Source organism: Bubalus bubalis, chromosome X, assembly GCF_019923935.1.
Source record: "Bubalus bubalis isolate 160015118507 breed Murrah chromosome X, NDDB_SH_1, whole genome shotgun sequence".
Classification (NCBI taxonomy): domain Eukaryota; kingdom Metazoa; phylum Chordata; class Mammalia; order Artiodactyla; family Bovidae; genus Bubalus; species Bubalus bubalis.
In genome coordinates this window covers 105,138,502-105,166,406 of record NC_059181.1, presented here as the reverse complement: position 1 = coordinate 105,166,406, position 27,905 = coordinate 105,138,502, and the positions used below count along the sequence as shown (strand labels likewise).

The 27,905-nt window shown below is 49.8% G+C and overlaps 1 protein-coding gene and 1 non-coding gene across 6 annotated transcripts; one reads left to right on the top strand and one right to left on the bottom strand.

Moving 5' to 3' along the window:
* Positions 1 to 9,099: 9,099 nt before the first annotated feature.
* On the bottom strand, positions 9,100 to 12,719 carry PNCK (pregnancy up-regulated nonubiquitous CaM kinase). Of its 5 annotated transcripts, none has more exons than XM_025276416.3 (12): positions 12,699 to 12,719; positions 11,915 to 11,984; positions 11,639 to 11,770; positions 11,358 to 11,432; positions 11,116 to 11,254; positions 10,867 to 10,990; positions 10,624 to 10,699; positions 10,416 to 10,528; positions 10,235 to 10,313; positions 10,069 to 10,156; positions 9,727 to 9,871; positions 9,100 to 9,411 (listed from the first exon to the last, which is right to left on the bottom strand). In XM_025276416.3, the coding sequence occupies exons 2-11, from the start codon at positions 11,980 to 11,982 to the stop codon at positions 9,734 to 9,736; spliced, it is 1,032 nt and encodes a 343-aa protein (XP_025132201.1). In that variant the 5' UTR covers positions 11,983 to 11,984; positions 12,699 to 12,719; the 3' UTR covers positions 9,100 to 9,411; positions 9,727 to 9,733. The 5 variants fall into 5 exon arrangements, with proteins under 5 accessions (XP_025132201.1, XP_044792389.1, XP_044792388.1 ...); XM_044936454.2 differs by lacking the exon at positions 12,699 to 12,719 and adding an exon at positions 12,429 to 12,644 and having other exon boundaries at positions 9,811 to 9,871; XM_044936453.2 differs by lacking the exon at positions 12,699 to 12,719 and adding an exon at positions 12,429 to 12,643 and having other exon boundaries at positions 9,100 to 9,407.
* Positions 12,720 to 27,103: 14,384 nt separating this feature from the next.
* Positions 27,104 to 27,231, top strand: LOC112582404. The gene has a single exon (XR_003106941.1). It is a non-coding gene; the product is annotated as a small nucleolar RNA SNORA57 (small nucleolar RNA).
* Positions 27,232 to 27,905: the final 674 nt, after the last annotated feature.

Here is a 27,905-nt window from a genome sequence, read left to right as displayed (position 1 = left end):
TTTTACCCAAATTAAATGAGTGTTAATATGAAGTAGATTATAATTACTTAAGATATATATTGTATTGCAACTTCAATTCAAAAGCATATAGTTAAAAATCAACAGAAGAAAAAAAGGTACACTAAAAAACATTTAACACAAAAGAAGGCAGTCTAGGAGGAAGAGAGCAACAAAAAGACAGAAGATACAGAGAAACCAATAGCAAAATGGCAAATGTAAATTCAGTCATATCAATCACTACATTAAATATTCATGGTCTAAACATCCCAATCAAAAATCAGAGAGTCAAAAAAACAAGATTCAACTATTGAATATATATTGTTTACAAGAGAAATTTAGAGCTTTAAATGCCTATACCAACAACAACAAAAAAGTCTCAAATCAATGGCCAAATGATAAATCTTAATAAACTAGAAAAAGAAAAGCAAACTAAATCTGAAACAAGCAGAGGTAAGATAAGTGCAGAAATGAATTAGAAAATAGGAAAACTACAGAAAATCAGTGAAAACAAAAGTTGGTTTTTTGAAAAGACCAACACAGTTGATTTTACCTAGACTGATCAAGAAAAAAAGATTACCTTGGACTCAGTGCTTTCACTACCATAGGCTCAGGTTCAATCCCTGGTTGGGGAACCTAGACTACGCAATGAGCAAAAAAAAAAAAAAAAAAATAGGTTACCAAGGTCTAGAATGAAAAGAGGGACATTACTACTGAACTAAAAAATGTTAACGATCATAAGGCAAACGTTATGCCAACAAATTAAGACAATTCAGATGAAATGGAAAAAGACACAAATGATCAAAACTGACTTTAAATGAAATGGAAAATCTCAATAGGCTTATAACAAGCAAATACGTTGATATAGTAATTGAAAGTCTTCCCACAAAGAAAATCCAACTCCAGAAATCTTCACTGGTGAGTTCTATCAAATAAGGCAACTGAAAACGTATGTCCACACAAAAGCTTGCACAGAAATGATCATAGCAGCATTATTCACAATAGCTAAAAGGTGTAAACAACTCAAATGTCCATCAGTGGATCCGTGGATAAATAGAACATGATCTATCCATACAATGGAACATTGTTCAGCTATAAAAATAAATGAAGTACTGATACACATTGCAACGTGGATGAACTTTGAAATCATTATGCTTAATGAAATAAGCCAGACACAAAGAGCCACATGTTAGGATTCCATTTATGTAAAATATCTGAAAAGTCAAATCCACAGAGACAGAAAGTAAATCAGTCTTTGCCAGGGGCTGGGGAAGGGGAAGTGGAGAGTTACCACTAACGGGTACAGCATTTTCCTCTGGGGTGATGAAAATGTTCTGGAATTAGATTGTGATGATGTAAACTGTAAATACAGATCTCCTCAATTTCCGATGGGGTTACATCCCAATAAACTCATCATAAGCTGAAAATATCCTAAGTCAAAAATGCATTTAATACACCTAGCCTACCATCATAGCTTAGCTTCGACGTGCTCAGAACACTAATATTAACCTACAATTTGACAAAACCATCTAACACAAAGCTCATTTTATAATAAAGTGTTGAATATCTCATATAAGTGAATACTGAACTGAAAGTGAAAAACAGAATGGCTATCTGGGTACGGAATTTTGATGAGCGTTGTCGGTTGTTTACCCTCATGACCAAGTAGCTGAGTGGGAGCTTCAGATTACTGCCATGGCCCAACATCATGAGAGGGGATTGCACCACATATTGCTAGCCTGGAAAAACCTCAAAATTGAAAATTCAAAGCATGGTTTCTACTAAATGTGTATTGCTTTCGCACCAGCGTAAAAGTCAAAAAATCGTTAAGTCAAACCATTTTAAGTCAGGGACCATCTGTATACTAAAAAAACAATAAATTGTACATTTTAAAGGGTGGATTTTATGGTATGTGAATTATATCTCAGTAAAAAAATTAAGTTTGAAAGAAAAAGAACTGAACAAGATATGCCAGACAAGTATTCACCAAAAGAAAGATACAGTTGCTATGTTACTATCACTGTATAAGTCGACTATAAAGCACAAGCACACAGATGGAGAGAACAAGCATATGGACACCAAGGGGGGAAGGCATAGGTGGGATGAATCAGGAGACTGGGGTTGACACAGATACACTACCGTGTATAAAATAGGTGACTAATGAGAACCAACTGTATAGCACGGGGAATTCTACTCAGTGCTCTGTGGTGACCTTAACAGGAGGGAAATCTAAAAATGAGTGGCCATATGTATACGTATACCTGTTCATGTGTAAGTGAACAATGCAGAGAAATAGAGGCAAACAATAGAATGGGAAAGACTAGAGATCTCTCCAAGAAATGAGTGGATATATGTATACATATAGCTATTCACATATAAGTGAACAATGCAAAGAAATAGAGAAAAACAATAGAATGGGAAAGACCAGAGATCTCTCCAAGAAAATTAGAGATACCAAGGAAACATTCCATGTAAAGATGAGCACAATAAAGGACAGAAAAAGTATAGGCCTAACAGAAGCAGACGATATTAAGAAGAGGTGGCAAGAACACACAGAACTGTACAAAAAGGTCTTAATGACCCAGATAACCATGATGGTGTGATCACTCACCTAGAACCAGACATCCTGGAGTGTGAAGTCAAGTGGGCCTTAGGAAGCATCACTACGAACACAGCTAGCGGAGGTGCTAGACCTCCAGCTGAGCTATTTCAAATCCTAAAAGATGCTGCTGCTAAAGTGCTGCACTCAATATGCCAGCAAATATGGGAAACTCATCAGCGGCCACAGGACTGGAAAAGGTCAATTTTCAGTCCAATCCCAAAGAAGGGCAATGCCAAAGAATGTTCAAACTACTTCACAGTTGAACTCATCTCACACGCTAGCAAAGTAATGCTCAAAATTCTCCAAGCAAGGCTTCAACAGTACATGAAATGAGAACTTCCAGATATTCAAGCTGGATTTAGAAAAGGCAGAAGAACCAGAGGTTAAATTGCCAACATCCATTGGATCATAGAGAAAGCAAGAGAATTCCAGAAAAATATCTACTTCTGCTTCATTGACTACATTAAAGCCTTTGACTGGGTGAATCATAACAAACTGTGGAAAATTCTTCAAGAGAGGGGAATACCAGACCACCTTACCTGCCTCTTGAGAAAACTGTATGCAGGTCAGGAAGCAACAGTTAGAATCAGACATGGAACAATGGACTGGTTCCAAATTGGGAAAGGAGTACGTCAAGGCTGCATATTGTCACCCTGCTTATTTAACTTATATGCAGAGTACATCATGAGAAACGCTGGACTGGAAGAAGCACAAGCTGAAATCAAGATTGCCGGGAGAAATATCAATAACCTCAGATATGCAGATGACACAACCCGTATGTCTGAAAGCAAAGAGGAACTAAAGAACCTCTTGATAAAAGTGAAAGAGGAGAGTGAAAAAGCTGGCTTAAAACTCAACATTCAAAAAACGAAGATCATGGCATCTGGTCCCATCACTTCATGGCAAATAGATGGAGAAACAATGGAAACAGTGACAGACTTTATTTGCCTGGGCTCCAAAATCACTGCAGATGATGACTACATCCACAAAATTAAAAGACACTTGCTCTTTGGAAGAAAAGCTATGACCAACCTAGACAGCGTACTAAAAAGCAGAGATGTTACTTTGCCGAGAAAGGCCTGTGTAGTCAAAGCTATGGTTTTTTCCAGTAGTTGTGTACGGATGTGAGAGCTGGACCATAAAGAAGGCTGAATGCTGAAGAATTGATGCTTTTGAACTGTGGTGTTGGAGAAGACTCTTGAGAGTCCCTTGGACTGAAAGGAGATCCAACCAGTCAATCTTAAAGGAAATCAACCCTGAATATTCATTGGAAGAACTGATGCTGAAGCTGAAACTCCAATACTTTGGCCACCTGATGCAAAGAACTGACTCATTTGAAAAGACTCTGATCCTGGGAAAGATTGAAAGCAGGAGGAGACGGGGACGACAGAGGATGAGAGGGTTGGACAGCATCACTGACTCGATGGATATGAGTTCGAGCAAGTTCCAGGAGACGGTGAAGGATAGGGAAAACAGCAGTACTGCAGTCCATGGGGTCACAGCGTTGGACACAACTGAGCGACTGAACAACAAGCCTCAACTGAGGAAAAAGCAACTGGGCCTCTACTCAGAACATCACGTGAGGCAGGCTTGGCTCCCTGGCATGAGGAGAACTATAGAACTGTCAGTGGGGCCTGGGTTGGGGGGTGGAATCTAGAGATGAAATTTTTATATTTATCAAGAGAGGCCAGATAGGGTCGAAAAATACTGGAAAACTCTCTTCAAGCAAAAATCTAATCTTGTCACTATCCTACCTACAGCCCTCCAGTGGCTCCACAGTGCCCTCTTGAGCAAGTTCACTTTTTCTGGCCAATCTCTGAATCACTTTTCACAACCACCTTCAAGAAATCAAATCGGGTTATTTGCTTCTTCCTGAAACACTCCATACTCCATGTCTTGCCCACCTGAGGAGACAGGGATGGAGACAAGGATACCTGGGCAGAGCTGGGGTTGGGTAGAGAACATGGCTGCCATGGGCCCACCCAGTGGCTGGCAGGAAAGAGCTAGGCTTCGAGTCCTGACAGAGGGCCTGGCTTGCCCCCTTCGCCTCCTCAACTGGTCTGCTTCTCTCCTAGTCTCCCTCACAGAGCCCTGTTCCGTCCACCACTGCCAACCTCCATCTTTCCTGTCCTTCAATTGCCTTGACACAGGCTCCCTCCATTCCTTGCCTTGCCCCCTGACATGGTCCCCCAGAAGTGTCAGCCCTGCCCCACTTCCCAGTAGCCCCTCACAGTGAACACCAGGGGTTGACCCCACTACCCAGGTTCCTATTTCACAAGGAATTAACTCAGTGAAATAGAGGCACAGAGGATGTTAAAGGCAAGAGAACCACTTGCAAGGCTGAGACTCCAACCCAGGGTGCCCCCCAGCCCAGTGTTCTTCCTCTGTCCTCACACCAACAATTTGCGCTCACCAAAGGAAAGGTAGAGAAGAGCTCCACCATCTTCTTCTCAGTCCCCATATGGCCTTCCTATTCCCAGGGAGCCATCCTCCTTGCCCAGAGGCCAGCAGGAGGTCAAGCACAAGGTTGTGTGACCTTAGCTCACTTTTATGGCCTCTATGCCTCAGTCGAGAAACAATAGTTAGAAATGGACATGGAACAACAGACTGGGTCCAAATTGGGAGAGGAGTACGTCAAGGCTGTATATTGTCACCCTACTTATTTAACTTATATATAGAGTATATCATGTGAAATGCCAGGCTGGATGAAGCACAAGATGGAATTAAGATTGCCGGTAGAAATATCAATAACCTCAGATACACAGATGACACCACCTTTATGGCAGAAAGCAAAAAAGAGCTAAAGAGCCTCTTGATGAGAGTGAAAGAAGAGAGTGAAAAATCTGGCTTAAAACTCAACATTCAAAAAACGATAATCATGGCATCCGGTCCCATCACTTCATGGCAAATAGATGAGAAACAATGGAAATAGTGAGAGACTTTATTTTGGGGGCTCCAAAATCACTGCAGATGGTGACTGCAGCCATGAAATGAAAAGATGCTTGCTCCTTGGAAGAAAAGCTATGACCAACCTAGACAGTGTATTAAAAAGCAGAGACATAACTTCGCCAACAAAGCTCCGTCTAGTCAAAGCTATGGTTTTTCCAGTAGTCATGTACGGATGTGAGAGTTGGACCATAAAGAAGACTGAGCACTGAAAAACTGATCCTTTTAAACTGTGATGTTGGAGAAGGTTTTTGAGAGCCCCTTGGACTGAAAGGAGATCAAACCAGTCCATCCTAGAGGAAATCAACCCTGAATATTCATTGGAAGGACTGATGCTGAAGCTGATACTCCAATACTTTGGCCACCTGATGCAAAGAACTGACTCATTGGAAAAGACCCTGATGCTGGGAAAGATTGAAGGCAGGAGGAGAAAGGGACAACAGAGGATAAGATTGTTGGATAGCATCACTGACTCGATGAACATGGGTTTGCGCAAGCTCCAGGAGTTGTTGATGGACAGGGAGGCCTGGCGTTCTGCAGTCCATGGGGTCGAAAAGAGTCGGACATGATTGAGCGACTGAACTGAACTGATGCGTTGGTCCACCTGTATTCAAAGTAGGGGATGACTCATGAGAATTACTACCTCATAGTCAAGGCTGGAATTAATCCAGGTGCCTGGCACACAGTAAGTGCTCAATAAAGACTCGCCACTGAGCTAACTCTTCTGATTAGAGAAGGGTGAGGAATGTGACTCTTATGTTCTAATTCTATATCCCTTCAAGGCCAATCTTGCTGTCTCTCCCCCAAACCCACCCCAGCTGAACCCCTCTTGGTGAATGGTTCCATGGGTCATCACAGACCTCCTCTCCTTCATTCCCCACCCTCAACCCATCACTGACTTCTAAAGAGCTCCCAGGACCACCGCCCTAGTCTCCAGATACCCAGGGAGGGTCCCTAGGTTGAACATCCCTGAAACTCCTGACACCCAGGGGTTTGCTCCAGGACAGAGCATGAGACCCACCCTGAGTGGCCCAGAACGAGGGAGACAGCTTCGTCTCATCTCACCCACATGGGCTCCCCTGTCCATCACCAACTCCAAGGGCTTGCTCAAACTCACATCCATCGAGTCAGTGATGCCATCCAAGCATCTCGTCCTCTGTCGTCCCCTTCTCCTCCTGCCTTCAATCTTTCCCAGCATCAGGGTCTTTTCCAATGAGTCAGTTATTCACATCAGGTGCCAAAGTATTGGAGTGTTAGCTTCAGCATCAGTCTTTCCAGTGAATATTCAGGACTGATTTCCTTTAGGATGGACTGGCCAGTCCTTTGATCCCGACTCCCAACTCACAGAAGCTCAGCACCTGCCCAGCGTGGACAATGGCGCTGTCTGGCTCCCACCCCAACGCTGGCTCATCACTGGCCAGAGACTTCCCCAGCCATGCTCCAGTCTGTCAGGTCCCTCCAGTAGCAGCCCCAGTGCCTGAGCACCTGCTGTTCCCTGAGCCTGGAAATGCTCCCATGGCCTGGGTGACCCAAAGCTTTCTTTTCACAAACTGCCCCTCAGATGGGAAGGGCTTGGAGGGATGAAGGGAAGGATGCCACCTCTGCCTGACTCGGAAGAAGGCAGGATTTGGGGGAGACGTGGTTCTGAGCAGCTGCCCCAGGTGCTGAAGGATCAACGAGGGGCGGGGCGGGGTGGGGGTGGGCTGGTGGGGAACACGTGACCTTGGCGCCACCTACTGGCCGGAGGTCAAATTGCACTGTATCTCCCTGCGGCCTGACTTCCCTGGTGGCTCAGATGGTAAAGCATCTGCCTACAATCCGGGACACCCGGGTTCAATCCCTGGATCGGGAAGATCTCCTGGAGAAGGAAATGGCAACCCACTCCAGTATTCTTGCCTCGAAAATCCCATGGACAGAGGAGCCTGGTAAGCTATAGTCCATGGGGTCACAAAGAGTCGGACACGACTGAGTGACTTCATTTCCCTGCGGCCAGAGCCAGGGCTCTGACTCTTCAGTGAGGACCAGGGGGCAACCTGGGCTGGGTGTCTCTGAAGGAGTGCCATTCCTTCTGGAAGGCTGGCTCTGGTGTGCCGGCTCAAGCCTCCAGGAGCAGGCAGCGGCTACTCTCTCCTGCGTCTGACGAAGTCCAGCCCCTCCGCTGCAGGGCCTTCTGTGTAAGAGTGGGCACCCTTGACCCACGGGCCCAGCGCTTGGCACACACTAAAGGCCCCATCAATTTGGACGGCAGAATGAGACAGTGTGGGTGTGCTGGAGAGACAGTATGAACAACCAAAATGAGGGAAGGAGAGCCAGTGAAGTGGACGTCTGAGGGGGCAGGACAGTTCTTGACAAGGCCCCAAGTGGTAGGCAGGCCAGGTTGTTGGAGGTTAAGAGGCCAAGCTCTGGAGACCTGGCCACAGTCCCTTGGACTGCTGGCAGCTGGTGTGGTGGGACCTCACTGTTTGACTGTTTGACCCTGAAGCCTGGAGCAAACAACAGCCTGAAAGTGCCCGTGGTGACAGAGGACGAAGCTGCCTTCCCCCAACAGGACTTGCCCCGGGGCTCAGGGGCCCATAGGCAGATGTATACGGAAGGTAGTGAGTGGGGGGAGGAGAAAGCCAGAGAAGGCACTTGGGGTTTGGGAAGCAGCAGGCAGGCATGCCCTGTTCCAGCCCCACCCCTGAGCACCAGGCCAGCCCTGCTCTGGGGTTTCTCGCTGCCTCCGTTCAGGGCCCAAATGTCAACAAGGAGAAGTGTCTTCATCAGGTTCTGCGGTGGCTGGACGGGGCGGAGCTCCAGAGCCCGGCCTTGATAGGTCCAGAGCCTTTCCTAGTGCTGCTCAGGGCGACTCAGGCTGGCACGGGCCGGTGGGGCGAAGGGGTGGCCCGCTGGCCCAGAACTCAGGGTGCTCCCTCTGGCCCGGATGGGGCCAAGGTCCTCAGAGTCTTCCCGTGAGGAGCACAAACAGGGCAAAGGCCCTGTGGAGCCTGGAGCCCAGGTGCACCGAAGCCACGACCCAGCACACGGTGGGGGCCCCAGTGGCGCCCCCTACTGGCCAGGGGCTCCTCCCTCAGCCTTGGATACCGAGGCTGGAGAGCCTTTGCCTGCAAACACAGGGCGTGCACTGTCCGTCCAGGGCCCCAGGAAGCAGGGGAAGGAACGGAGAGAGGGCAAAAAACGGCCCAGGACTCTAGTTGCCCCTGAGCACAGCACAGCCCATCCCTGGAGGCCTGGAGACAGCCCTCCCCACCTCCCACCCCCGCTGCCAGCAGGAGATGCGCCCATTCTCTCCCAGGGCCCCAGAGCCACATGCAGGCCGACCCCAAGTGGTGGCCCTGCTGGCCTGCTGGGCTGACTCTTGCTGGCACTTTGGAGAGTGGGGACAGGAAGTCCTTGGCCCACCGGGTGCTTGTGTGCGGAAGTTCGGGCAATGATGGACCAAGTCTCGCGGCCGTGGACCTGTCTCCTTGATTTCCTTCCCGTGGAAGACACTCAGCCCCTTCCACCCTCGCCCTGCCACCCCTCATCCCTCCTTCCAGCTCACCACTGCCCACTGCTCTGTCTGTCTTTATTGATTTGGGGGAGACTGGGGTGGGTGGGGGGATCCAGAGGGCCACGACACAAGCAGGACCACCCACAGCAAAGCACAGAACAGGCGCGAGCCAGACATCCCTGGGGCCTGTTGGCTCGTAGCCAGGGTGTGGTGGCAACAGGGGAGGGAAAGTCTGCAAATGCCCCACCCCAGCGCCATGCACCCCACCCAACAGGACTCGAACTCTCCCCGCAGCGACCCGCCCTGGGCTGGCTGGGTAGGGTGTGTGGAGCTGGGGGCTCTGAGGGTCCATGCGCTCAGCCTGGGCATCTGCCTGGAGGAGAGGGAAAGAGAGAAGTACAGGAAAACGGACACTCAGGAGCCCCCCCCACCATGGCCTGCCCTGTGCCCCCGGCCCCCAGCCCAGGCTATCAGCAGAGGTGCTCACTGGGGCCTGGCACTGGGCCCCTCAAGAATCCAAGCCAGCAGCATGGCCTGCCCCCCGCACCTCTCTCTCATCCCCTTCTTGGGGGACCCTGGCTCCCCCGCTACCCCTGTCTGCGCTCTCCACCCTCAGCCCACTGAGCTCTAGGCCACCCGGGGCCTGCCACTTCTGGAGTTCGCCAAGGAGCCATCTCCCAGCATGCACCTGGCTGTCACCACTCGGGGGGCTGGCCGGTCGGGAGGCCCGGGTGGCTGCGGCTCATCACCCTCCGTCCAGAGGCCTCCTCACCCTCCAGGCTCTGCCCCAGCTTGCGGATGTGGCGGAGGAAGGAGGTAGCATTGAATGCGCGCTGCCAGGAGAGAGGGGCATCAGGCCACCACATCTCGGGCCCAAGACTTGGAGGCCCATAAGGAGGTCCTCCAAGACTTGCAGGCCCAAGACTTGGAGGCCCACAAAGATCACTGGCCGCCCAGACCATCCACCTGAGGCTGACGGAAGGAGCAGCCAGCCTTGAGCTGATTCCCCCAGGTCCCTGTCCATACTGACCTTCCAGTGATTTCGAGCAAAATTCTTCTGGATCTGCTCACTGACGGAGCCCAGGATGTCCTTGTCAAAAGCTGTATCTCCGGAGATCCTAGAGGGTGGCCGGAGGTCAGTGGCAGTGGGGGTTCTGAAGGTTCCCCCTGGACAGTTCAGCAGAGGTCCCACTCACCAAAGATGCTGTAAGGCCTGCTGGCAGGTGAATCTCTTCTGAGGGTCTCGCTCAAGAAGGTGCCGGATGAAGTCTTTGGCTGAAGCCAGGAAGCCAGGTCAGACCAGGGTCAGCCCCCCACGTCCCCATGGGCCCTCATCCCTACCCACCTCCCTGAGCTCTGGATCAGCCTCAAGTTCACCTGATTCTGAGATGTCATCCCAAAAGGGAGAGTCAAACTCGTAGTTGGCCCTCAGGATCTGGCTGAAGAGTTCAGGGTCGCTCTCGTCGTAGAAGGGGGGGTACCCACACAGCCTGGCACCCACAGATGAATCAGCCAGCTGTCCAAACCTCCCCAACCCAGCCGGGGGCAGGCAGGCAGAAGAAGAACCTTCCCAGTGGTCACTCACAGGATGTAGGAGATGACACCCAGGGCCCACACATCTACGGCCTTCCCGTAGGGTTTCTGCTCCAAGAGCTCTGGGGCTGGAGGCCAGAGACAGACAGACGCACACCCGTGCACACACACACTGTGCCTTCAGTGCGGCCTAGTGGACCCACCGCCTGCCCTGCCCCTGGCACCACAGCACCCACAGCACCCCCTGCCCCCTCCCCTGGCTCCCCGTGGAGCCTGGAGGCACCCCTTCACTCACCCACATAGCCTGGGGTCCCACAGGCGGTGCCTAGCATGTTGCCAGCCTGGATTTTGGAGAGGCCAAAGTCAGAGACCATGATCTTGGAGTCCTCGAAGGGGGTGGCGTAGAGGAGGTTTTCAGGCTGTGACGCACAGATGGCAGAAAGAACGGCAGGTCAGCCCCAGCGTGGCTCTGGGAGCTGGGTGCCCTCAGGTTCCCAAGATCCCTGGCACAGGGACACCGGGCAAGCCCCAGGTGGGCAGGCACCTTGAGGTCTCGGTGCACGATGCCCAGGCTGTGCAGGTAGGAGACAGCGCCAAGGACCTGGGCCACCAGGTGGCTAGCGTCCTTCTCTGTATAGGAGCCGCGCTCCATGATTCGATCGAACAGCTCACCCCCTGTCACCCTGAGGAGAGCAGCGACTCAGCAGACCCAGGCCCCACCAGCCCCAGCTTACCACCCAAACCCAGTGCCCCCCACCCCGCCCCGCCTGACCCTGCCGTCCTCACAGCTCCATGGCCAGATAGAGGTGTGAAGGGCTCTCGTGGACATCTTCCAGAGCCACGATGTTGGGGTGGCTGACCCTGCAACGGCACAAAGAAGTCCCCTGTGGGCCACCACTGGGAAGCCCAGCAGCCTCTTTACTTCCTCCCAGCCCAGCCCAGTCCAGCCAGGCAGAGACCAGGCCAGGCCTTTCTTGGGGCCACCAGGGTGGGTGGGGTGGGGGGTGGGCGGGAGGGGGGGTGGCGCTCCAGCCCAGAATACTCCCCAGCCCTGGTGGGGCACACACCTGCGGAGCACCGCGATCTCATTTTCCACCAAGGCCTCCTTGCCTCGAAGAGCCTTCTTGGGGATGCACTTGAGAGCGACAAGGTGTGAGGAGCCACGCTCCTGGGCCAGGACCACCTCAGAGAAAGCGCCCCTGCAGCAGAGAGGCAGGCAGGCAGGGAGGGAGAGGACAGGAAAGGACCCCTGAGCTGAAGGAGATGGGGAGGCCCTCTCGGTCCCATAGCACCCCCCCCCCACGCAGACACACAAATTCCTAGACACACACACACACACTCACGAGCCGAGCTTCTCGCGGATCTCATAGACGCTGCTGATATCCTCCGTCTGTTTCTTGAGCAGCAGCATGTCTGGGGGTGCAGGGCGAGGTGGGGAGAGGCTCCCCGGGGCGAGGGGCAGCCCCGGCCCTCAAGCCCAGACTCAGCGGTGCCCCCAGGGCGCCCTCAGAGACAGCCTCAGTCCGGAACCCCGGTCCCGCACACCCTCCCCCAGCCCAGCCCGACCCGGCCCGCCCCTCCCCCACAGTCCAGGTCCGCACTCCCAGGTGGACGCCCACCCTCCTCCCCGCTTCCGCGCAGGGCCAGCCCCCGACGGCGATCAGCACCCAGACGCCCCCTCTCCGCCCCCGCACCCCCTAGTCAGCCGCGATCTGCCGCCTTCCAGAAGGCTCCGTGCCCCTTCCCCCCCCTCCCCCGGGCCGCCCGCCCCACCACCGTTCCCGCTCACCCCCAGGCCTGGACCTGCCACCCACGGCCCCCCTCCCCCGCGAGGGCTCCAACCCGCCGGAGATGCACCTGCGACTCCCGCGCACAGCGGCCCGCCACGGCCACCCACGCGGCCGCCCAGCGCAGCCCAGCCCCGTGGCGCCTCGCGGCGGGAGGGACTCGGCAGCCCGGGCCTCCCAAGTCCGGAGCTGCGTGGGCCGCGCGCGTGCCGGCCGGGGGCGCGCTGGGCGTGACAGGTGTGCGCGGCGCCGGACACGTCCAGATCCCCTGCGCACGCCCTGCCTACGCGCGCCCCCTCGCCTGAGCGCGACCCCGCCTGCGCGCGTGCCCATTGCGGACCTGGAGCCCCGGCGAAGCCGCAGCGTCGCCCCTGGGCAGCGGCCGCCGCGCCGAGCCCCCTGCCCGCGCCCCAGCAGTCCCGCCCCCTCCCCGCCTGGCCCTGCGGCCCGCTGGCAGCGGAGCATGAGGCCGCGGCCCTGCAGGGCGCCTTGTAAGGCAATCGGCCCTCGCTGGCCGCCCCCGCCTCCTTCCTTGGTCATTTGTGCGAGTTCCCGCTGGCTCCAGCAACCACCACCCCACCACCCCCGCCGGCAACCTGACGGGGTCGACCCCAGGGCCTTTGCACCACCACTGGCGGCAGCCATGCAGAAGTTTCTTCACCCACATGTTGCCCTTGGCTCTCCGCCTGCCTTCAGGTCTCCCGCTCTACCATCCTCTCCGCCGACAGGCCGTCCAGGCCGCTTGGCCGAAAACAACTTCCCGCCCTCGCCCCAGCCTTGCTACTGCCGCTTCTGGCAGCCCTGGCCTGAGCCCACCTGGGCATTCAGGTGGGGACAGCACCAGCCTCCTCGCTGGGCTCCCCTGCCCTCTGATTACACCCTTACCCTCTCCGGCTGGCCCCTTCTTCCCCTCCACCCCGAGCCTCTGGAGCATGCCTTTCCTTGAGATCTGGCCAACCCCGAATTCCAAACCCTGCCGTGGTACTCTGTGTCACTGCAAACCAAAGCAGGAATCCTTAGGGGGGCCCAGGGTTTTGCAGGATGGGTCCCTCTCCCCCATCAATGCTCTGGCCACGCTCTACACACTCTGCCCCTTGCTCTAGCAGCTGCAGCCAGCTTCAGCCACACCAGCTTCTTAACTGGTGCTCAAACATGCCACCCAGGCACATGCCCTAGGGCTTCTGCACTGGCCCTTGCCAGCCTCGTGCCTGGAATACTCTTCACTCAGGTATCTGCTTGGCTGGCTACCTCATTCCATCAGGTCTCAACTAGAATGTTGCCTCCTCTGACAGGCCTCAGCTGTCCCCCTCCAACACGTTCTATAGAACATCACCTTGCCTGCCTTGTCTGAAGAACATACGTCTCAGCAAAGCACCCATTCCCAGAGAGTGTCTCTGCCGACCTGGCCCAGGAGAATCGCTTAGGAAGTTAAGTGCTGGGTGACTGAATTCAATCCTTCGTCTGACAATAAGTAGATTCAGCCTATCCAGTCTCATCTCAGTTCTGGCACTCCTCCCAGGGGGTCCAGGTCCCACCAAGGATGGGGATGACATGTGTCCTGGCTGTTGACAGGAGGGCACCCACACAGGCCAGTGTTGCAGGGTCTTCAAGGAGTCTCAGGGTCTGTGAGTATCCCACTGAATCTGTCCTCTAGGGGGTCTGTAGGCCCCTAGTCTGACACAAAGTGTTCAAGAGGGTCCACGGGGCAGGCAAAGGTTTTTAAAACTCTCTCTCAAGACCCCTGGCGGTCCAGTGGTTAAGACTCTGCTCTTCCAGTGCAGGGGCACGGATTCAATCCCTGGTCAGGGGACAAAGATCCCACACACCATGTGGGCCAAAAGATAAAATTAAAAAATCAAAATCATCTCTCCGTACCTCAACACCTGCACATCCTTTGTTCGAAATAGTGGGGTCTCGGTGCTCTGTGACAACTGAGGGGGTAAGCTGGGATGGGAGGTGGGAGGGAGGTTCAAGAGGGAGGGGGACATATGTATACCTATGGCTGATTCATGTTGATGTATGGCATAAGCCCACACAACATGGTAAAGCAATTATCCTCCAATTCAAACTACATTTTAAAAACTGGTAGTTGGAGAATGCCCCCTCAGTTTCGCTTTCTCAACCGCCTCTCTCAGTTCCCTTGAGAAGGCTCCAGGGGCCTCCAGCACTTGGCAGCCTGGTCCCCCCTCCCAGCTGCTCTGATCTGTGCACAGGGTTTCCTAGAGTCTTCACCTAAAAGAGCAAAAAATGAGGAATGGAGCCAACAGTGAACCCCATCTCATACTGGCAGAAAGTACTGTTTGTTCTTGGACACTTGGACTAATTGACACAGAAACCACGTCTTACTTACTTGTTTCATAATTACACATCCACATGTCTAATCCATTGCCCCCATGGTCACAGGTCCTAACAAGAAATGTAATTGGTGTTTTGGAGAAGTACGAGGGTGTGTGAATAATAAAAGGTGGCCCGTGTGAAGAAGGACCGCAAAGGAGGGGCAGCGGATGGAAAGGGGAGGCAGGAAGAAAAAACCACCTCCAAAGAGCCTGTGGCATGAAAATCACCTGTGGAAGTGGAAAAAGTGATCTCACAGTTTTTGTTTGAAATCTACTATTTACAATACACTGGAAATTATACCCTTCATGACTGTTGAAACATCCGTTGAAATACTGTAGATGTCAACTTCACAATACATGTGTGTGTGTTATATGGTGGTGAGTAAAGAGCTTCTCACAATCTTTTCAGGGGACCCCTTACAGTAAAATGAACTCAAAGTGGATTACAGACCTAAATGTAAAATGGCAAACATCTAGAAGAAAACATAGGAGAAAAATCTGTCTTACCTGAGATTTGATGATGAGTTTGGGGATACAATATGGAAAGCATGGTCCATGAAAGAAAAAATGATGCATTGCACTGTATCAAAATGTGACATGTTTGCTCTGTAGACAACACTGTTAAGACAATGAGAAAAAAAAAGAGAGAGGGGGGAGAAGACAAGCCACAGCCTGGGGCAAATCTTTGCAAAAGGTATATCTGATATAGGACTGGTATCCAGAATAGATGTTGCTGTTCAGTCACTAAGTCATGTCCAACTCTTTGGGTCCCCGTGGGTTGCAGCACATCAGGCTTCCTTGCCCTTCTCTATCTCCTGGAGTTTTCTCAAACTCATGTCCATTGAGTTAGTGATGCCATCCTCTCATCCTCTGTCGTCCCCTTCTCCTCCTGCCTTGAAGCTTTCCCAGCATCAGGGTCTTTTCCAATGAGTCAGTTCTTCGTATCAGGTGGCCAAAGTATTGGAGTTTCAGCTTCAGCATCAGTCTTTCCAATGAATATTTAGGACTGATTTCCTTTAAGATTGACTAGTTTGATCTCCTTGCAGTCAGTCCAAGGGACTCTCAAAAGTCTTCTCCAACACCACAGTTCAAAAGCATCCATTCTTCGGCGCTCAGCTTTCTTCATAGTCCAACTCTCACATCCATACGTGACTAGTGTAAAAACTATAGCTTTGACTAGATGGACCTTTGTTGGCAAAGTAATGTCTCTGCTTTTTAATACGCTGTCTAGGTTTGTCGTAGCTTTTCTTCCAAGGAGCAGGCGTCTCTTAATTTCATGGCTGCCATCACCATCTGCAGTTATTTTGGAGCCCAAGAAAATAAAAATAAAGTCTGTCACTGTTTCCGTTGTTTTCCCATCTATTTGCCAGGAAGTGATGGGACCAGATGCCCTGATCTTCGTTTTTGAATGTTGAGCTTTAAGTCAGCTTTTTCACTGTCCTCTTTCACTTTCATCAAGAGGCTCTTTAGTTCTTCTTCACTTTCTGCCATAAGGGTGGTATCATCTGCATATCTGAGGCTGTTGATATTTCTCCCAGCAATCTTGATTCCAGCTTGTGCTTCATCCAGTCAGGCATTTCACATGATGTACTCTGTATATAAGCTAAATAAGCAGGGTGACAATATACAGCCTTGACATATTCCTTTCTCGATTTGGAACCAGTCTGTTGTTCCATGTAAGGTTCTAACTATTGCTTCTTGACTTGCATACAGGTTTCTCAGGAGACAGGTTAGGTGGTCTGGTTTTCCCATCTCTGGAAAAATTTTCCACAGTTTGTTGTGATCCACACAGTCAAAGGCTTCCCTGTAGTCAGTGAAGCAGAAGTAGATGTTTTTCTGGAATTCCTTTGCTTTCTCATTGAGTTATGCAAGCCCCTTCGCCATCTCAAGATTGTGATCCATGAAAGGACCAAAATAGATAAGGAACTCTGAGAATTGAACAGAACACAAGCAACCCAATTTAAAGATAGGCCAAAGATACCTAATCAAGGAAAAAATACAGAGGGCAAATAAGCATATGAAAAGATGTTTAACATCATAGGTCATTCATGCATTGCAAATTCAAACGATAAAACACCACTACATACCGATGATAATGTTCAAAATCCGGACCATGGACAACACCCATAGTGACATGTAGAGGCTGTAGAGCAACAGGAACTCTGATTCCTGGAGTTTGCAATCTGGAGGGATTGCAAAATGGTGCAGCCACTTTGGAGGACAGCTTGGTGGTGTCTTACCAAACTAAATGTACCATACAATCCTGTAATCACACCCCTTTGTATTTTACCCGAAGGAGTAGAGACAAACCAGGCACAGAAAAAACAGCACACAAATGTTCACATCAGCTGTATTCACAATCAGCAAAAACTGGAAGCAGCCAAGATGTACTTTCTTAGGTGAATGGATCAATGCACTGTGGCCCATCCAGTCAATGAAATATGATTCAGTGATAAAGAAGAAAGAGCTATGCAGCCATGAAAAAAAAATGCACAGATCTTAAATGCACATTGATAAGCAAAACAAGCCAGTTTGGGAAAGGCTACATACTGTATGATTACTTTTATATGATATTTCAGAAAAAGCAAAGCTACAGGCGGTAATAGATCAGGGATTGCCAGGGGTTTGAGAAGGGGGGTAGGGTTTGACTAGGGAAGCCCAGGGTGTGTTTAGGGCCATGAAAATACTCTGCATGATGATGCTGTCACGGTGGATACATGACACCCTGTAGAGAACCGTCCAGCAGAAAGAGGGAGGAGGTTGGGAGATCCCAGGAAGTGATCCTCCGGGGCCCAAACACTTTCTGTGCGCCTGTGTCTTTGATTACAGGAAACAGCATTCATTCAGCCTCCGTGACCTTCCCTGAGTTCCAATGTGCGGATTCAAGCAGTTGTTCTTTAGGAGAGGGAGGGGATGTCACACCAGGGAAAAATAAACTGTGCAGAGCAGGCTTGGGGCAAGGTCCTGTTTCCCTAACTACACAGAACAACATATTTGAGCTGTCCTGCAGATTCTGGAAATGACCTCTGGTACAGGGCCCACAAAAAATGTAGACCCCAGGTCAATTGGACCTGAAGGTTGATAATCTTGATGCTTACTTACCTCACCACCATCAGAAGAAGGTCCACAAGCCAATCCTGCTCTCTTTGAACAATTACTGTAAAATTCCTCACTGTCTTCTCCAAGCTGGGACACACGGTTTTGAGGGCAGTAGCCTGCTGTGTCCCCCTTTGCCAGTCAAAGCAATAAAGCTATCCTTTCCTACTTTCGTACTTTGGGATTCCCTGGTGGCTCAGAGGGTAAAGCATTTGCCCGCAATGCCAGGTTTGATCCCTGGGTCGGGAAGATCCCCTGGAGAAGGAAATGGCAACCCACTCCAGTACTCTTGCCTAGAAAATTCCATGGATGGAGGAGCCTGGTGGGCTACAATCCATGGGGTCACAAAGAGTCAGACACGACTGAGTGACTTCACTTTTCTTTCTTTCTTTCTACTTTACATGAAACTCTGTCTCTGAGACTCGATTCAGTTCCAGTGTACAGAGAGGCTGAGCTTTCAGCCTCAGAAGGAATGCAGACTGCGACAAAAAGAATCGACACATATTAGAAATGTACAAAACCACCGCACTGAATGGGGGTGGGATGGAAAGGAGCTGATCTACGTCACTTTGGAAATGAGTGGCATCTGTCAAAAGCAAAAGCAGAAGGAGCGACATGTAAGCCGTTGGCTGTAGTTACCAACATTGCTCCTCCTGAAGGTAAGGGTTAATAATTCTGAGTACTCTCTACCTGCCTGCTGGAATTAGTCAATTAAATACATGGAAGGCAAATGCTGGGAGCCAGTGGGAAGACACACACGAGCAAGGGCAGGTGCTAGAAGGATCCACTTAGAATTTCTATTTGTCCTTGACCAGTTAAGGTCCAAGTTACCTACCCTCTTTTGCAAGATGTGCATTTTTATTTCAGTTTTATGTTATTGTTATTATTATTATTTGGCTGTGCGGGGGTCTTCGTTACTGTGTGGGCTTTTCTGTAGTTGCAGTAAACGGAGGCTACTCTCTAGTTGCGGTGTGCAGGCTTCTCATTGCGGTGGCTTCTCTTGTTGCTGAGCATGGGCTCTAGGGGGCGTAGGCTCGGTAATTGCAGCTCACGGGTTCTGCGATCACAGGCTCAGTGGTTGTGGCACATGGGCTTAGTTGTTCCACAGCATGTGGGATCTTCCCAGACCAGGGAGCCAACTCACACTGGCTCACAAATGTCCCCTGCATTTGATTATTTCTGGAGCCACACCTCCGGTCCTGTAAAGACTAGATTTACAAAACAAGAAGATCATTGTTTTGTTTTGTTTTGTTTTTTTTACATCAAACAATTGGGTGGCCACCTCAAGGACATTAAAGGACTGACACACCCATTCACCTATATGTTGGCATGTTTCAGTTTCCCTCATTTAGCTTAGGGGAGAAAGCCTCCCCCCAGATTTCTACCAGCTATGCTTAGCTATGGTTACAGGGCTTCCCTGGTGGCTCAGATGGTAAAAAGTCTGCCCACAGTGCAGGGGACCTGCATTCAATCTCTGGGTCAGGAAGATCCCCTGGAGAAGGAAATGGCAACTCACTCCAGTATTCTTGCCTGGAAAATCCTATGGTCAGAGGAGCCTAGCAGGCTACAGTCCATGGCGTTGCAAAGAGTCGGACATGACAGAGCGACTAACACATGGTTAGTTTAATCAGACAGGTGGCCTCCCATTTTGGTAACTTGTCTATAAACTATTTGAAGATCTTCTGTGGGTTTAAAAAAAATTCTCTGATGATGGCCCCCAGTTCAGCCTCATATCTGAAGAGACTGGCCAACAGCAGCCTCACGTGGTTCTGTTTCTAAAAGTAGCCTAACAGCAGTAGCTCCACCAAAAATCTCAGCATCACACACAGTGGGGTTCCCTTGAGAATCAACCTGGGGTGGAGGGGAGACCCCCTCTGGCTTAAGACTGAGGCAGGCTCACATGTGCAAGAGCGATCATTTTTCTTGGAGGGTGGCTTCCTCGTAAAGTTCTCCAAATTGGACTCTTGTCTCGAATTTAGTGAACAAGTCCCTTCCCAGCAAGGGGAAGGCATGCTCAGGCCTGAGCAGAAACTGACATGTGAAGGTACGACTTCCTAGCAAGCAGCTGAGGGTGGTGGGGGGCTTATTGCTTAGCTTTGGCCATCCATCGAGCCCCATTATCACACATGAGCAGAAGGACCAGGGTCCAGAGAAATCAGTTAGCACAGAGTAGGTGGCCCTCGTATCTGATAAGAAAATAACTGTCCTACCTGCCACGTCAAGTGTTACCTGAGGCTCCTCCAGACAAATGACCAGGTTTCTTTTTCAAGCCGGGGAGGGTCCTGGCCAGTCCCACTTCCAGTGGCCCTCTCGTTTTCATATCAGGCAGGGACCCAGTGGGCTTTTCCCATACAGAGGGCATTTATCCTTGCAACGGCCCTCTTTGCTACACTTCGATACTTTCTTGGCAAGATAGTGGCTCTGATCCTGGCTTCTTGAACTCTGCCCACGCCATGGGCTTTTGTAAGGGAGGGTAACTCTGAGGTGGTGCAGGGGTCAGGGCTGCCCCCAGTAATTGTACTTTTCATCCTTATTGTCCCTGAATCTGGTTTGCTTCTTCAACCTTATTGCTATCACTGAATACTCCAAAGGCCAAGTCCATGAGCTGATTCAAGGGGACCTGGGGTCTCCAGACGTCTAGATGAGGAGTCAGGGGGAATGATCTGGAAGACTCTCCCCTCTCAGAATCAGGGGAGATGGGAATTCCCAGAGCTGGACTCATAAGGGGACTCTCCAAAACATCAGTCTCCTGTCAGGGAAGAAGCCACTTTGAAGGGTTGTGAGCCAGCCACGTTTGATAGGAGTTCTTTAGACCTGGATCTTAGATTAAGGATAGGAACCTTTGAACATACGGGGCTCCCTTCCATTTCCCTTTCCTTTGACAAAATAAGCCCAGCTGCAAGATAGGGTTGTAACTCAATGACTCAATTTTCTAGCCAGATCTCTTGGTCCTCTAGTTTGTATTGGAGCCATACAGGATTACAAAAGAAAATTAACTTTTTTCTTAAACCACAGTGTCTAAATTTTCCCCAATTAGCTAAAATGCATCCTAGCTAAGACTCTTTCAGGGGGTCTACAGTCGCTCCCATTTTGTTTAGGGTATCACGATGACACAGGGGTCTGATGGATTCTGACCAGATCCTGGTTATTCATCCTGGCACTTTGCCAGTGTCCCTGATAGATATCCCACAAGCCTGAGAGTGTGTTGCCAGGGATTTGAATGGGTGAAATGGGTGGACCCCGTTAAACACTCGAGATAGTGTTTCAGAGATAAGTCTTGATGGCAATTTTGTTGTTGTTGTTCAGTCACTAAGTCATGTCCAACTCTTTGTGACCCTGTGGAATGTAGCACACCAGGCTTCCCTGTCCTTCACCACTACCCAGAGTTTGCTCAAACTCATGTCCATCGAGTCATCGATGCCATCCAACCATCTCACCTTCTGTTGAACCCTTCTCCTCCTGCCTTCAATCTTTCCCAGCACCAGGGTCCTTTCCAAGGAGTCAGTTATTCACATCAGGTGGCCCAAATATTGGAGCTTCAGCTTTAGCATCAGTCCTTCCAATGAATATTTGGGGTTGATTTCCTTTAGGATGGAACGGTTTGATCTCATTGCTGTCCAAGGGACACTAAAAACTCTTCTCCAGCACCACAGTTCGAAAGCATCAATTCTTTGGCACTCAGCATTCTTTACGGTCCAATTCTCAGATCTCATGACTACTGGAAAAACCATAGCTTTAACTAGACAGACCTTTGTCAGCAAAGTGATATCTCTGCTTTTAAATACACTGTCTAGGTGTGTCATAGCTTCCTTCCAAGGAGCAAAGGTCTTTTAATTTCATGGCTGCAATCACCGTCTGCAGTGATTTTTGGAGCCCAAGAACGGGATGACAGAAGATGAGATGGTTGGATGGTATCACCAACTTGATGGTCATGATTTTGAGCAAGCTCCTGGAGTTGGTGGTAGACAGAGAAGCCTGGTGTGCTGCAGTTCATGGGGTCGCAAAGAGTCGGACAGGACTGAGCGACTGAACTGAACTGAACTGAGAAAATAAAATCTGTCACTGCTTCCACTTTCTTCCCTTCTATTTGCCCTGAGGTGATGGGGCTGGCTGCCATGATCTTAGTTTCTGGAAAGCTGGGTTTTAAGCCAGCTTTTTCACTCTCCTCTTTCACCTTCATCAAGAAGCTCTTTAGTTCTTCTTCACTTTCTGCCATTAGGGTGGTGTCATCTGCATATCTGAGGTTATTGATATTTCTCCAGGCAATCTTGATTCTAGCTTGTGCTTCAGCCAGCACAGCATTTCGTGTGGTGTACTCTGAATATAAGTTAAATAAGCAGGGTGACAATATACAGCCTTGACATACTCCTTTCCCAATTTTGAACCAAGGTCCATTGTTCCATGTCCAATTCTAACTGTTGCTTCTTGACCTGCATACAGATTTCTCAAGAGACAGGTGAAGTGGTCTGGTATTCCCATCTCTTGAAGAATTTTCCACAATTTCTTGTGACTCACACAGTCAAAAGCTTTAGCATGGTCAATGAAGCAGATGTTTTTCTGGAATCGCTTTGCTTTCTCTATGATCCAACAGATGTTGCCAATTTAACCTGTGGTTTCTCTGCCTTTTCTAAATCCAGCTTGTACATCTGGAAGTTCTTAGTTCATGTGTGGTTGAAGCCTAGCTTGAAGGATTTTGAGTATTACCTTGCTAGCATGTGAAATGAGCACAACTGTACTGTAGTTTGAACAATCTTTGACATTGCCTTCCTTGGGCTTGGAATGAAAGCTGACCTTTTCCAGTCCTGTAGTCACTGCTGAGTTTTCCAAATTGGCTGGCATGTTGAGTGCAGCACTTTAACAGCATCATCTTTTAGGATTTGAAATAGCTCAGCTGGAATTCCATCACCTCCACTAACTTTGTTGGTAGTAATGCTTCCTAAGGCCCACTTGACTTCTCACTCCAAGATGTCTGGCTCTAGGTAAGTGACCACACCATTGTGGTTATCTAGGTCATTAAGATCTTTTTTGTATAGCACTTCTGTGGACTTCCCTGGTGGCTCAGATGGTAAATAGTCTACCTGCAATGCTGGAGATCAGGGTTCAATCCCTGGGTCAGGAAGATCCCCTAGAGAAGGAAATGGCAACCCACTCCAGTGTTCTTGCCTGCAGAATCCATTGGACAGAGGATCCTGGCGGGCTACAGTCCATGGGGTCTCAAGGAGTTGGACACAACTGAGCGACTTCACTTTTACTTTTCTGTGTATTCTTGCCACCTCTTCTTAATCTTTTTTTTTTTTTTTGTCTTAATCTCTTTTGTTTCTGTTAGGTCCTTGGCATTTCTGTCCTTATTGTGTCCACTCTTGCAGGAAATACTCCCCTGATATCTTGAACTTTCTTGAAGAGATCTCTAGTCTTTCCCATCCTGTTGTTTTCCTCTATTTCTTTGCACTGTTCATTTAAGAAGGTCTTCGTATGTCTCCTTGCTATTCATTGATGGCAATTTAGGAGACAGTATAATTGGCCTGATCCCTAACAGTCCCTGACTCTGGGGATTTGGCAGAAAAGGTGTTTAATTAAGCATGGAAAACTGGGATTGTGGCTGTCCAGCCATGAGAGAAAGGGTCTGTTTGGCAAAGGCAACCGTGGGTTCCCTGTTGAGCACCCCAAATGTGCCAGGTTGGTTAGCCTGAGGAGGCCCCTTGGATTAGTGGGGGGAAAAAAACCCCACCAGAGTCCCAGGGCCTAAATCCTTCAAGAAGGAGGAAGGAGACCTAGGCTCTGAGTCAACTAGAGGTTACCTTTATCACTGCCACAAAAGAGAAACAAATAGAGTTGAAGGGTAGGGCTGGTTCGTACCCACCAGGCAGTGATAACAACTCAAGGCTGAAGTTCCCCTCAGGATATGGACCTTGAGATGGAGAAGAGCCTCCCTCTCCCCAGAAGTAAAAGAGGCAACACCCATCTGCTGGGAAAGCTGGCTAAGAGGTTCAAGGATCAGGAGAAAGGCCAAGAAGTCAGGAGACAAGGAGGACATAAGCAATAACCAAGATAGGAGGGAAGGTGTCCAATCACGACCATTCCCAGGAGAGATTCCTAAGTGCCCTGAGAAGGCGTTCACTCACAGCTTCCACACAGGGGTATCTAGGCTCCCTTAAGAGATGCCAGTGGGGAACACAGCCCTCATTTCGGTGACACCATCAATGAGGGGGTTGAAATCAAGAGGAAGACTGGGTGGGACTAGGAAGGTGCACTTCCTAGCATGGGAAGGGACTGTGACCCTCAAGAAGGAGGTGCTCGCCTGCAACTTCTGCTTGGGGGTGCTATGAGGGCCTTAGTCCAACAGCCCTCATGGGGGGCCGAGCTGCAAACCTCGAGGAAGCTTCAGAGAGTCCCCCAAGTTGTTCTTCAGCACAGTTCTGGTGTCTCAGAACCAGACTGACACTGTGATCCAGTATGGAGCTAGAGTCAGGCCTAAGGATCCATAGAGGGGAACCGAGTCACCAGTGAGTGGATTGGCCAAAAAAAGTCCTTGGGCTTTAAAGTCAAAATAAGACATATTTTTCATTTTCACCATGAACTTTATTGAACAACATAGTCACCATTTTTTCCCACTAAAGAAAGAAAAAGTGAAGTCAATCAGTTGTGTCCGACTCTTTGCAACCCTGTGAACTGTAGCCTACCAGGCTCCTCTGTCTATGAGATTTTCCAGCCAAGAATACTGACTGGAGTGGGTGACCATTTCCTTCTCCAGTGGATCTTTCTGACCCAGGGATTGAACCCGGGTCTCCCGCATTGTAAACAGACGCTTTACCATCTGAGCCACCATTTTTCAGGCACTTTCATAATTCCATCTTGCCAAAACAGTTTGGCTTTTTGAGCAAAGAACTATTTCTGGTTCCTTTTACAGTCTTCCAGGGAAATGAAATATTTTCCACGAAGAGAATTTTGTAAACACGGAAATAAATGGAAATCCAAAGGTGGGCTGTCTGGTGAATATAGTGGATGAATCATAACTTCCCAGCCAGGCTGTAACAGTTTTTGCCTGGTCATCAAAGAAACATGTGATCTTGTAGTCTCCTGATGGAAGATTATGTGTTTGCTGTTGACTTCAGTTGGTCTAATTGGGAGCAGTGCTTGGAATTAATTGTTTGGTTTTCCGGAGGAGCTCATAATAGAGGACTCCCTTCCAATCCCACCATATATGCAACATCATCTTCTTTGGATGAACACCAGCTTTTGGTGTGGTTGGTGGTGGTTCATTTCACGGGGCCCATAATCTCTTCCATTCCACAATATTGTATAGTATCCACTTTCCATTCCCTGTTCCAATTTGGTTCCCCCCAACCCCCTGCCCCCTTAATTTATGTGAAACCCATACATCAAAGTGACTAACATAATCAAGTTGGTGCAGATGATTTTCGATGCTTGATTTGGATATTTTGAATATGTCATCTATCTCGTGCATGGTGTAAATTTAATTGTTCTCAGTTAAGGTCTCAGTTTGATCACTATCAACTTCAACTGGTCTCCCCAACCAAGGAGTGTTGTCCAGTGACAAATTTCCAGCATGAAACTTCACAAACCACTTTCCACACATTCAATCAGTCACAGCACAAATCTTTTTTTTTTTTTTTTGCATTTCAGTTCCCTTTTTACCTTTGTTGAAATAATACAGCATAATATGCTGAAAATGTTGCTGTTCTTCTTCCATCTTCAATATTAAAATGGTTACACAAACGTTTACTGATTTTGATGCTTTTTTAAAAATGCTCACTGATATGACAGCTGTCACCAAAGAATCTAAGAGCATCATTTTGAATGAAGTTAAAGACAGCTAAGTGCTACTCGAACCAGCTTAGGGAAAAAAACAAACGAACTTTTTGGCTTACCCCTTATTTGCCCCCGTAATTAGGATGCCAGCATGGTTATCTTGGTGAATCTTCTCAAGTCCTAAGAGACAGAGCAATAGGGGAGAATGAGAAAGATGAAAGGACAAAAGCCTCGGGCTCCTTCATGGCCAGAACTGGTCTCTGCTGGATTCCACAGGCGGTGTCAGCCACCACCTGAGAGGCTACTTGAATCTATCTGGCTTGGGACGAGGCCCAGCCACCCTCCACAGAGGAGAGCCACAGCCCTACAGATGGACTGAGATTATGCCCTTTGAGGTCCCACCATCAGGAAAGATGGTGCAGGAAAACGGGCCATAAGAGCATAGTCATGCCCAGGTCTCGGGTGAGGGTCCTTGGCTCTGTATAGGAAAGAACCCAAGAGTGAGCCAGAATAAAGTGAAAGCAGGTTTACAGAGAGAAACATACTCCTTAGCTTTCCTGGTGGCTCAGTGGTAAAGAATCCACCTGCCAATGCAGGAAACTCAGGTTTGATCCTTGGATTGGGAAGATCCCCTGGAGGAGGGAATGGCAACCCACTCCACTATTCTTGTCTGGACAATCTCATGGACAGAGGAGCCTGGCAGGCTACAGTCCTTGGGGTTGCAAAGCCTGGGGCACAACTTGGCGACTAAGCAGCAAACAACACACTCGAAAGGCAGAATGCAGTGTGTCTCAGAGGCGACAGTGGTCCTGAAATATAGGTGCTTAGTTTTTAGGGGCTGGGTAGCTTCATAGGCTACCTAGGGGGAGGATTATCCCAACTATTTTGGAGAAGCGGTGGAGGCTGACAAGAACTGGCCATCGCCTTCTTTTTGGCCTTTTATGTCAGCCTGTTAACTGTCTTGTCACCTGTGGGTGTGTCACTTAGTATGTTAATGCATTACAATGGGGCTCAAGGTCTACTGAAAGTAGAATCTTCTGCCATCTTGGACATAATCAGTTTTAACCAGTTTCTGTCATATCCTGCTTTCTCAAGGGGTGTGTCATTCTTTAAGGATTGTGCCTTGGCCCCTTTCTTCCTATCTCCGGAGCATAACCACCACTCATCAAGGGTGGGCCATGCACAGTGACTTCATTCCCAAGAGGACAGGATGAAAACGGGGACATCTGTTGAACTACCATGACCAGGTGACCGAGGTCAACACTGACAGTGGGAGTCATGTGGAAAGCATGACATCCTGCTGGGGTGTGATGGGAACGACATTTTACTTCCACGGGCTTCCTTTCATTAACCATCACCCTGTCATCTCAAGACATGAAAACCAGAAAAACTCCAAGGAGTCCTCCAGGACCTCCTCCAGGACACCAAAAACGAGGACCATCACAGCCCAGAGGAACCAAAGAAGACGGGACACCAATGCAGTGTGGGATCCTGGGGCAGAAAAAAGACATGAGGAAATACGAATATGACCGTGGACTGGAACCCTCCCTTTCTTGGCAGGGATTGGGTGTGTGGTCCCGGGTTGCATAACGTACAGAGGCAGAGGGAAAGGGCCCTGGGTCCCTTGGCATCATGTCTTCGGTACCGGCAGCTTCAGGCACCAGGACAAAGGCAGAAAACTGGACCTCAGTGGGTGACAACATAGAGCATTGGTTGATTATTGTAACAACGGGAGCATGCAACGGAGAGTGTTAGTAACAGGGGAAGCTGGGAGTGGGGGTGGGAATTCTCACTACTAGCTCCGCTGTTGGTCTGTGCCTCTAAAGCTCTTCTGATAAAAAGACAGTTCATTTACAACACAGAAACCAATTTAAAAAATCCTGTTGGGGGAGGTCTGTGTGGATGAGCACAGCTGTTGGACCAGCGTGCTGTGCAGGCTGGGGAGGGGTAGGTTGTCCACCATCTGCCTCCACAGGCTTCCAGCCTCTCGGGTGGCCCTCCCCCCAGCCCACCGGGCAGCCTGCACCTTTCTTCCCCTTCCCAGTGGCTGGAAGCACAAAGCCCTTCAAGGTAGACGCCAGTTTTTCCTTTGTTCCCAGCTAATTCTAACTCCAAAGCTTCCTGTGCCTGCCAGCCTCCAAAGAGGGGGGCCCCCAACCTGCCCCCACCCTGTCTCCAGCTGCGAGACCCTCTTGGCATAACCAGTCACCCCAGGGCAGGGTGCCCTCCCACTCAACCCACTACTCCAAAGACCCCAGTTGGAACCAGCACTGGGTCCAATCCCCAGCCCGAATTCCCAGGCCTCCCTGGACAATGGGAGCCCCCCAGGCTGGCCTTCCCTCTTT